General features: G+C 50.0%; 1 protein-coding gene across 1 annotated transcript in view; it reads right to left on the bottom strand.

Annotated features, from left to right (window-relative positions):
- The window catches only part of Efr3b (EFR3 homolog B), a 78,120-nt gene extending 75,797 nt beyond the window's left edge, over positions 1-2,323 (bottom strand). The window contains exon 1 of the mRNA XM_087907428.1: positions 2,184-2,323. Coding sequence (XP_087763554.1) covers positions 2,184-2,190 — 7 coding nt within the window. The 5' untranslated portion in view covers positions 2,191-2,323. The remainder of the gene's footprint in view (positions 1-2,183) is intronic.
- Positions 2,324-11,444: the final 9,121 nt, after the last annotated feature.

The following is an 11,444-nucleotide window of genomic DNA, read 5'->3' on the forward strand; positions in this document are numbered from 1 at the left end:
TAGTCAGTCTCTCCCTGTGCATCCCTGCTGTCCTGGAACTCACTGCGTAATCCAGGTTGTCCTCAAACTTGCCTCCGGAATGCTTGCGTGTGCATGCGTGCGTGTGTGTGCGCGTGTGCTCACACACGCGCACACGCGCACACTCGCTCTGACCCTACTCCTGTCCCTGTTATCACTGACTTCTAGGGAGAGAATGGAAGAGCGAGCTCTACAGCCCCTTTCTTTCCACCAAGGCAAGACCACCCTAAAATGCAGACAAACAGGCGAGGTTCCCCTGGAACGCAGGTTCCCAGACAACTCCATATTCCAGGCTTTGCAGGGGCGGGGGCAGTTTCCACCCAGCACTAATGTGACTTCCCTGAGCTGTAGGCAACTACCCAGAGGAGCCCTTCATCACAATCTTTCTATGAATCATTCAGGGTAAAGTCCCTGCTCTGTTTGCATCTGGGGAAATAAAAACATTATTAAAGAGAATTGAGATTTCGTGGTGCAGCTGAAAATAGCACGCAGTTAAGGCTGGCTCCCCAGATCCTCCTTCTGTTCTAGCCAGCTCTTTCAACAGGAGCAGACCTGGAATACCCACACCCCAATTCTCAGACACCCTAAGTAAGTTACCACATTACTAGCTGTACTGTGGTGACCCAGGGCTGCTAATTCTGGCCCTTACTCATGTGCCTGTCCTAACTCCTTTTCTGCTGCAGGTGCCCCTGCAGTCACATGCTTCTCTCAAGTGATCTGCAGCTTCAGGCTGCTCCCTCTGCAGAAAAGATGTGTGTGTGATGGTGGTGGAGGGGGCAGAATAAAAGAGGTATATGGCTCTTCCATCCTCCCAGCAGGCAAATATACAAGTCTAGTCACCTTCCTTCAGCATCCCCACTGGTCAAGTCGCCTTTCCCCCACTTGGTCCACCCAAAAGAATTAATACTCGCTATGAGGACCTGCTGGTATCTCTACAGGGATCATAGTGGGGCTGAGTAATCAACTGGGCAGGGAAGGAGATGCATACAAAAGTTGAGTCTTTGTCTTCTAAATAGGGGGCCCACCAACTGCTGAGCCTTTCCAGCATGCTCTCAGCTTCCTCTGTGCCAACAAACTTTGTGACTCATGGTCTGTTTGCAGAGGCAGCCAGCAGTCTTAGAGATGGGTTAAATTGGGAACACGTTCTTCTAGATCACTCACCCCTCAGGTGCAGCCTGAGCCCTTACCCTGCAGTAGGAGAGGGAGTGAACATTGCTCTAATTCTTTTGTTGGCCCAAGAATAACTACTGGAAACCTGGGCTCTAATAGACTGTGTCCATAGGAACACACACACACACACACACACACACACACACACACACACACACACACACACCAGGAAAGCTCTGCAAGGCAGCCCATTCCTCGCCTGGTCCAGATCGCCAGTGTTTCTACTCTTAGGAGCTGCAAAGTGGGACCCAAGGAGAGCTTTCCTCATCCACATTGCTTGCAGAACCAGCAGAGTCGTGCACCCTGAGAGTCTTGGAACTGTCACACATTTGTGGGGACGGTAGTTCTGGGACTGGGAGACACCCTCGAAGCTACATCTCTTCCCTCCGACCCTCCGCAAGGCCAATCTGGAAGTTGGGAAACCTGCATCCCACCAACAACCGGGTTAGGTAGAGGCCAAGTGCATCCAGCTCGGAGAGATGAGCCTCCAGCGCCGGCTTGCTCCCCAGCTCCTGTACCGCCGGTGCCACCTCTCACATCCAAAGAGCCGGGCATTAGGCCGGCAGCAAGCAGCTCCCCTCTACCCTGGACCAGTTTCGCGCATCAAACTCCCAAGCACAAGCCTCTTTGTTAATTCTGCAAATACTGTCACACGATCGCCTCCACCAACACTCCTTGTCGGCTCAGCTGATGAGACATTCGCTTTTTCCAAAGCTGGGTGCCTCTCCACCATCCGAGTCTCTACCCGGCTACAGACCACCGCCCTTTAGCGCCTGCACACGCCGACCCGAAAGACCTCAGGGGACCAGATAGATAGTCCCCCGACCCGAGGCATCTTTGTCCTCTCGGTACAGACGCGCGCTCACAGGGCGACAGAAACAGCCAGCCTGGTACCAAGTCGGCGCTCTCGCTTTTGGCCAGGGGCCACTCCGGGGGACAAAGGTCCGCGTCCTGGAAGTTTGCGGGCCCGAGCCGGGGCGCCGAGTCCTCCTTACCGTACATCTCCGCGGGGAGCGCGCCTCCCGGGAGGCCGGCGTCGTCGCGTCGCTGGCAGTTAGTCCACGGCCGCGCCTGCTTTTCATTCACAGCCCGGCGGGCTCACGCGGCTGCGGGCGGAGACCCGGGCGCGTCGGGAGCAGCCGATGGGGGGCCGGCGGCGGGCGGGACGGAGTGGAACGCCACCCGCCCATTCAGCGCCGAGGTTGGCCGCCGCCTCCTGTTCTGGTCCGCAGGCTAGGCGGCGCGCAGGGGGCGGAGCTGTGTCATGCCACGCCCCTCCCGCTTGGCCACTGGTGGGCTGCCTCGAGAACCCCGCCCCCATTCCTGCCCCCCGCCCCTAGCCTGGGGTGCGCCTTTTGCCAACCAGCCGCCCCCGGGAGTTGCCGCGGTCACCTAGTAAAGCAGGGGATTATCCACCTGAATTCCAGCTCCTGGCTCAACCCTTATGCAGGTCGCTGACGTGTTCCCCATCCTGAGGACCCATCCGAGGTCAGCAAGGCGCTTGAAACTGCAGGTGCACCCCCTCCTCCAACTCTATCCAGGCTGCTCAGACTAAGCCTCGGTCTCCAGGGAGTAGAAATTGAGTTATAATCCTCCTCTTTCGGTGGGTCCCCAAATTCTAGTGCAATCCTTCGACTCTCTGACCAGGTGCTTGCTACCTGGGCCAGGTATGCAGGAAATACATCATGCTCTCAACCCCCAAGGGTTGCAGGAAATCCGCTTGATTTTTGTGATTTGCAGCCAACATCCTCTCCAGCGGTTCCCAGGAGCAGATTTGAATTTGGTGTCTTTCACCTGATCTGACAGAATGAGAAGCAGACACAAAGAGGCAGAAACCTCAGGCCAACGCCCCAAGCCGTCTCTGCCATCTATTTCCCTGGCCTTTCTGTATCTATTTCTTAATTTCTCTGTTTGCCCCTTGGTGGAGGCTTTTTGTTTGTTTCCTGATCATAAAAATTAAAGAAGAGCCTGAAAGATAATGTAATGACTTTCATTTTATTAAAAGTTGATTTAACCTTGAGAAGTTAATTTGTGTTCTGTTTCCTACATACCCAAACACTGTGAGTCTAAGATAATAGGTCAAAGTACTACTATCTTCGAGTCTTGCCTCCTGCGGGAACCTACAGTACATAATAGGCACCCACATATTTCCCACATGTTTGTTTCCCATCCTTCTTTGGAAAGACAAGGATAAAACCAGAGAGAGAGAGAAAGAGAGGAAGAGAGGAAGAGAGAGAGAGAGAGAGAGAAAGAGAGAGAGAGAGAGAACCTGTATGTGGAGACAATGCTCATTGCACCCCAAACCCACATTTTTCTCTGCTTTCATTCTCCCAGACATCCCCCAACACACACACCTCCCCCATCCTCTTTTGGTTTCTGTGGCAGTTTAAATAGGAATGGCCCCCCACAGACTCATGTGTTTGAATGCTTGGCCCATAGGGAGTGACACAATTAGGTGTGGCCTTATTGAAGTAGGTGTGGCCTAGATGGAGGAAATATTTCACCGCGGGAGGTGGGCTTTGAGGTCTCATATACTCAAACTAGGACTAGATCTCCTTCTGCAGATCAAGATGTAGAACACTCGGCTCCTTCCCCAGCACCATGTCTGCCTGCACACCGCCATGCTTTTTGCCATGGTGACAATGAGTTAAACTTCTGAAACTATAAGCCTGGCCAGTTAAATGTTTTCCTTTGTAAGAGTTGCTGTGAGACCGGGTGGTGACACACACCTTTAAATCCCAGAACTTGGAAGGTAGAGGCAGGTGAATCTCTGTGAGTCTGAAGCTAGCCTAGTCTATAAAGTGAGTCCCAGTACAGCCACAGCCAGGTTTACACAGAGAAACCCTGCCCCACCCCCCCCAAAAAAAGTTGCAGTGGTCATGGCGACTTATCACAGCAATAGAAACTCTAACTAAGACAGTTTGTTGTTGTGAATAACAAGATGACCAAAAAGCACTTGGGGAGGAAAGGGTTTACGTCATATCAAACTTCAGAGTGCATCATTAAGGGACATTAAATGAGAATGGTTCCCATAGGCTCATATTTACATACTAGTCTCTAGTTGGTGGAACTGTTTGGGGAGGATTAGGAGGTGTGGCCTTGTTGGGGAAGGTGTGTCTGGGGGGGGGGTGGGCTTTGAGGTTTCAAAAGCCCACACTCTTCCAGTTGACTTGCTCTCTGCCTCATTCTGTTGGTTCTGGTGTAAACTCTAATCTAGAGCTGTGCCTGCTTGCCTGCTGTGGGGCTCCTCACCATGGTGGCTGTGGATTCTGTTGCCCTCTGGAAATGGGAGTCCCATATTGAATGCCTTCTTTTATAAGTTGCCTTGGTGGGCTGGGTAGTGGTGGTGCACATGTTTAATCCCAGCACTTGGAAGGCTGAGGCAGATGGATCTCTGTGAGTTCAAGAGCAGACTGTTATATAGAGTAAGTTTCAGGGCATGCTTTAAAGCTACACCGAGAAATCTTGTCTCAGAAAAAAAAAAATTGCCTTGGTTATGGTGTCTTATCACAGCAATAAAAAAGTAATAGGGTTCATCCCTAAAGTTAGTGGCCAGGAAGCATTTGCTGGAGGGCAAAGACATTTCTCCAGGGGTATAGCTACCTGCATTTGTACAAGAAGCACCAGTGAGGCAGTTTCCCCGTTCTGGATGAGCTTTCCCATGATGCACCTGCCTAGTTATCCGTGCTCCTGTAAGTGATCCCAACAAACCTCTTGAATCTCCAAAAGAGTTCGAATGGGATTGTTTCTTTGGTCTGGCAATGTCCACACTATCTGGGTTGAATACAAATAAACTCTCAGGGCCGGGCAATGGTGGCGCACGCCTTTAATCCCAGCACTCAGGAGGCAGAGGCAGGTGGAGCTCTGTGAGTTCGAGGCCAACCTGGTCTACAAGAGCTAGTTCCAGGACAGGGTCTAAAAGCTACAGAGAAACCCTGTCTTGAAAACCAAAAGAAAAAGAAAAAAGAAAAAGAAAGAAAGAAACTCTCAGGGGAAATAACAAAACAGATACAGTGTAAAACCAAAGTGCTAACTTCAAGAGTCCCAACCTCCAAGCAGGGTGACTGTGAGGAGATGGGACAGAAATCAGTTAGTTACTCAGGGGAACTACGGAATGCGGGAAGTCAGAATTGAGATTTCTATCTTAAATAGGTTCCTCTTTCCTTACAGAAATCTCAAAGAACGTTATGGGTTGAACAGAAAGTAAAGTGAAAGAAATTGCATTTACCAATGGCCCAATTGTATTGGGTCTGTGTAGGGGCAGCTCTTACATAGATCTCAGTACAGATTGTCTCTTGACTTATGATGGCCAAACACTGCATTTTGTGACGGTAATACACCTTCAGTAGAAACTATACTTGAAATTTTGATCTTTTCTCAGCCGAGCAATAGATTGCACTTTAGTCTTTCTTGCCATGGGCAGCGGCAATGAGCCACCAGCCCTCAGTCAGCCCTTGGTTCGTGAGGGGAGGTAAGCAGTAGCCTCCAGTGCTTTGTGTTCCATGTGATGACATCGTTTGGCAAAGGTAAGTGAATTTTCGACTTGCAATGCTTTCTCCTTGGTGTGCATGTATATGTAGGCTGTGCATGCATGTTGTGTCTGTGGGGGACATACACATGTATGCACATGCATGCGAGGGTCAGGGGCTGATGTCAGGTTTCTTTTTCTGATGCTCTCCATCTTATTCATTGAGGCAGGGTCTCTCACTTGAACCCAGAACTTGCTCATTAGACAACCATCTTGCTCCAGGGACCCCTGGCTCCTCTTCCCCAGAGCTGGGATTACATGGCTGACATTCTGACCCAGCATTTGCAAGGGTGCAGTGGATTCCATCTCTGGTCCTCACATTAGCGCAGCAAGTGCCTGGCCAACTGAACCACATTCCCGGCAGCTTCTACAGTGACTTTATTAGAGTGTAGCTCCATTGTCCACTCAGGAGCACCCATGCTGCTCTTCCTGCCCTGTGGCTGGAAGATGGGGTGCAGAGTGGTTAGACAGCTTTCCAGCAAGAGGCTGGGTAGGGGTTCGAGCTAAGAACACCACCTAAGAGGATTCCTTACCAGTGCGAAGCCTGGCCTTGCACATTGACACAGGTGACTGTACTGTAAGTGGGGTGGATCTTCCTGGCAGTTGGAATGTCCAGCCTCCTTCTCTCCCTTTTCCTGCATTAATTCCCTGCCTTACTTATTCTAGTTATCTATACTAAACTGGGCCCTTTTATATGCACCCCTCCCTAGATCTACCAGTTCTCCAAAGGCGGCGGGAGGGGGGGGCAGTTGAAGAGTCTGAACTTTTTCCCTCCTCTGTTCCAACCCCTCACAGATTCAGGCCCGGTGACTGGGTTCTTATCTGGAGGCATCACCCAAAATCGCTGGAGCCTAGACGGAAGGGGCCCTATATGTTTGTCCTGACAACACCAACCGCCCTCAAGGTAGGCGGTGCCACCTCTTGGGCCCATTATTTACATACCTGCCCGGTGGATTCCTTCACCCTACAATAGGTCTATTGCAGCGAGACCTGGGAGGCATCCAAACACCCCACAAACCCCCTAAAGGTCCGGCTCCATTGTCCTTCCTGATTCTGTTGATGTTGATGCTGGTTCCCTCTGCTCCTGCTAAAGAAGTCAACCCCCACGTACCCTCTAAACTGACCTATGTCCTCAAGGATGGAGAATCATACAAAACTCTGTACCAGACTATCTGTGTGGGTCCATTGAACACCTGGTGGCCTGACCTATATTTCTGCTTTTGTGACCTGAACCATGTCTATAGAGCAACCATGTCTATAGAGCAACCATGTCTATAGAGCCGGGTGGAGGCCAGGAGGTATGGTTTTTACGTGTGCCCAGGTCACACTAGGAATAGGAAGCAGTGGGGAGGCCTGGAATCCTCTTTCTGCAAAAGTTGGGACTGTGTCACCTCTAACGATGGGGAATGGAGATGGGCTGTAAGTAGACCAAACTTAGTCACTTTTAAATATGTAAGACCAATCTGGTATGACCCCCCTCTTTCTCAGCCTTGTAAGCCCTACAGGACAGGTGACCTAGACCAGATAAGATTACTGATTAGGGAAGACTGGACACATGATGATCATCAGGCCTATGTTGAGTGTAACATACTATAGATATGGGGGACATACCCTGTCTACTTTTGTAATTCAGCTTAAGGTAGAGCCGATAAAACCAGCAATAACAGGCCCCAATAAGGCACTGGACCCAAATCTTACTCCCCCACCCACAAAGAGACTGGTGCCCCGACAACTGGCTGTAACCACACTTCTACCTAAAACACCAGCCCCAGATGTTTTAGGTATTACCAAGCCTTCAGTGCCAGAATAACATCGCCTCATGGAGCTTCTGACTAAGATTTATCTAACCAACTCTTGTTGGCTCTGTTATGACACAGCTCTGTTATGAGGGAATTGCTTTCCAGGGCCTTAATTGAGAAGTGGCTAAGTCTGATGAGTGTCACTTTTATTCACCACACTCTCTAACCCTGGAACAAGTAACAGGGCAGGGGCTTTACATAGGTAAAGCTCCCGCTGCCAAGGTTTTTCTTTGCAATTCAATTTATCCCCTCACAACTGCTGCAGAGTACCTAATTCCCCACAGTGACACCTGGTGGGCATGCTCCTCTGGGATTAACTCCTTGTGCACTTAACTACAGTTCCAAAGGACTCCTACGAATACTGTGTCCTCATCAGACTGGTACCCCAGCTCCTTTACCATGACTACCAAGTTTTCCTAGATAGAATGGGGCAGGATACTGGTCTAACTAGAATAAAAAAGGGAGCCCATGAGCATCCTCACACTCAGTATCCTCCTGGGGACGAGCCTCACAGGGTTGGGGACAGAAACTGCCTCTCTTCTGTCCCAAAGAGAACATTATTGGGCTCTGAGAGAAGCTATAGATGTTGACATAGAACACTTAGAGGCTTCAGTCTCCCACTTGCAGGAGTCCCTCTGTCACTGACTGAAATGGTTTTACAGAAGGGGACTGGACCTAATCCTTTACAACAGGGAGCAGTGTGTGCATCCCTGGGAGAAGAATGCTGTTTCTGTATAGACCATTCAAGACTTGTAAGGGATGTCATGGCCAAGGTGTAGGAGGGACTTACAAAGAGAAAGAGAGAAAGGGAAGCCAACCGAGGATGCTTTGACTCCTGGTTTAATAGTTCCCCTGGTTGACTACTCTCATCTCCACTCTGATGGGACCCTGGTAATCTTGTTGATACTGCTGATTTTTAGATCATGCATACTCAATAGGCTAGTCCAATTTATGTTGGAAAGATTGGGGACCATCCAACTTATGGTGCGGTGCTCACCCCTCAGGACAGAAGATACCTATGAACTAACTATAAGAGACCCATGATTGGGTCGATCAACAAGAAAAGGGGGGGATGAAGGGACAAAACCAACTCTATTTTGTGCTAAGCCCCCAAGGTAGATATCAGTAAAGTGGGAAGTTTCCTAGATTGCAGCCCAGATGCTGAAGGTTGATATCAACATAGTGAAAGATCCCCTAGATTGGAGTCCAGCTGCTCAAGGTGGATATTTTCAGCAAAGGGGAAAATCCCCTAGACTGGAGCCAATCAAAGAGTTACCCGCACCGCTTAGGTCCATACAATAGATTTGTGTTTTTTTGCCTTTACAAACCCTGCCTAAGAACAATGGGGCACTTCCTCCAACTCTCGATGCATGGGTATGGGAAACAAGGTCCCTATCACAATTTGTACTAGAAGATTAAACCTTGGTTTTGTATTTCAGTGGGTCTGTGTCTCTGGTGGTCTTCTTGGGGTCTCCATGACCTGGGCACTACAGTGGAACTCTGTGAATTCAAGGCTAGCCTGGTCTACAGAGCAAGTTCCAGGACAGGTTCCAAAGCTACAGAGAAACCTTGTCTTGAAAACAAACAAACAAACAAACAAGACCGGTTTGCAGGGCTGGAGAGATGACTCAGTGGTTAAGAGCATTGACTGCTCTTCCAGATGAACCTGTGGTCAACTCCCAGCACCCACATGTCAGCTCACAATTGTCTGTAACTCTAGTCGCCAGGTATTCCACAGCCTCACACAGATATACATGCAGATACAACACCAATGCACATACAATAAAAATTAAAAAAAAAAAAGGACTGGGTTGCTCAGGCCTAAGAAAAATAAAATAATTATTTAGCCAAACTGCACCCTGTTCCGTGTGGTTTCCCTTTAACGGTGCTCTTTGTGTTGACAGCTCCAATAGTCCCCTCTGCTAGTTTCCATTCGAACCAGAGTGTCTCTCTGTTCCACAGAAGGAAGACTTACAAGCAGAAGGCAAGCTACAGCCCTCGCGTATAGTCCAGAAAGCTTTCCTCACACCCAGGGCACCAGTATCAACGCAGTACCCCCAAGGCCTGTCTTCAAGCACCCTGACAGTGAGCTCCGCCAGGCCCCATTACTCCTCCCAAAGCCTCTAATCTCCCCATCAGGGCTCTTCTCATCCCTGTCCTTGCTTCCGGCACTAGCAGTGAGCAGGGGACAGCTTTAAAGTCCTACCTCCCAGGTGAAGGGGAGAGAGAAAAAAATGACAGCCTCCGGGGGACGCAGCTTCACGGGGGAATAAACCCTGAGACCTAAAGGCTCAGCAAGACCCAGAGGGGGAGAATTTACTGGGAGAATTGCCACGCAGCTGTCAGCTCAGAGGCTGAAAATAGAATTCAAGAGTCCTGACACCAGGCTGGATGTCTTGAACCCTGGCACTTCTCCCTAAAGCAGGTTAGCTACCTTGACCTACTTTCTGAAGGCCATGAGGAAAGAACAGCCTATATATATAAAAAAAAAAAGAATTGCCTAAGGACAGGAGTGGAGGTCTCTAAGGGCCGAAGGGCCGAAGAGTGGTCTCCACAGCACACCAGCAGCCAGGCAGCTGGGTAGGCAGGGTGTATGCTCTGGTCACCGAGGTGCCGTCAGTGGTCTCCGGCTGCAGGAGGCAGATCTGCAGTGAAGAGAGTAGACCTAAGCATCAGGGGCAGGCCAGATGTTAGAGTTATATTTGATCAGGTTGCAAGGGGAGTCTGAGATGTGAATGACTAGCGTATAGGGCTATAAAAACACCACCGTTGGCTTCCCTGTGTTTCTCCCGTCCCATTTCTCTTTTTTTGCTGTTTTTGTTTTGAGGTATTGGAGACAGTATCTCTATGTAACCCGGGCTGTCCTAAAAAGATCTGTAGACTAGGCTGTTCTCGAACTCACAGATACAGCTGCCTTTGCCTTCCCAGGGCTGGGATTAAAGGCATGCGCTACCACACCCGCTCAGCATACCCTCCCAGCACACCCTCCCCATACTCCCTCTGGTCCCTAGAGACTCACATGAAGTGCAAATTTATAACCACTTATTTCTGGCAGTGCCCAACAATCTGCAAACCCGTTGACCAGCTCAGATGAAGACCAGGGAAATCCCATTTCCTGGTTTCCGGCCTTGGGTAGTACCTTCTCACCACGTACAATTCCCTACCTCCAGTCCATGTTATGTCTGATCCCTCTGGGAAAGCCAAACCTACCGGCACTCAGAACCGGAACCCTACAGTGTCATCTCCATCTTACTGTTAAGAGACATGGCTTGCAATTGAAAAAAAGAATTGGAAGGAAATAGCCGCTCAGAGAGTCAGCTACAGTTCTCTAAGTCACCGAATAGGAAACCTGCATCTTACTGTAGCTGGGGGGACTGGGGTGGGCTGAAGGGTGGCAATCCTGACCAAAAGATGGCTCAAACACATGGAGGAGACCCAGCAACCATAAACTTGGCTCCAAGAATATGGAGAAGTTGCCCTGAATCACTTAAGCCAAGCCATGCTTCCCAGACCCTGTGTGTACGCTGCCTCAAGTTAGCCTTGGACTCAGAAATTCCCTTTCTTCCCCACTTCAGGAGGGTGATGCATGCAATCACCTGCTCTGTCTTTGATACCCCTGCAGTCAGACAGCCCTGGCCATGTGCGCTGCCTCTCAACCTGGCTCTGTGTGGCCACACGGCTAACTCACCTTTGATATTCAGTTCCAATGATCAGCTTCTAAATTTTTAGCCAAAAGCTCACTTTTCCAGCTCATGGGTAGCGACTCATTTCAGCCATTTGACTTAGTCCAAAGAAGAGGCTGGCTGGAGCAAGTCAAGCAGTGTTGGAGAGGTAGCGTGGGTAGCAGCCCTGACTGCTCTTCCAGGGGACCTAGAATCGATTCTCAGCACCCACACGGCAGCTCACACCATGTGTAACTCCAGGTCTAG

The sequence above is a fragment of the Myodes glareolus genome, chromosome 6 (genome assembly GCF_982192425.1).
Source record: "Myodes glareolus chromosome 6, mMyoGla1.1, whole genome shotgun sequence".
In the NCBI taxonomy this organism is placed as follows: Eukaryota; Metazoa; Chordata; class Mammalia; order Rodentia; family Cricetidae; genus Myodes; species Myodes glareolus.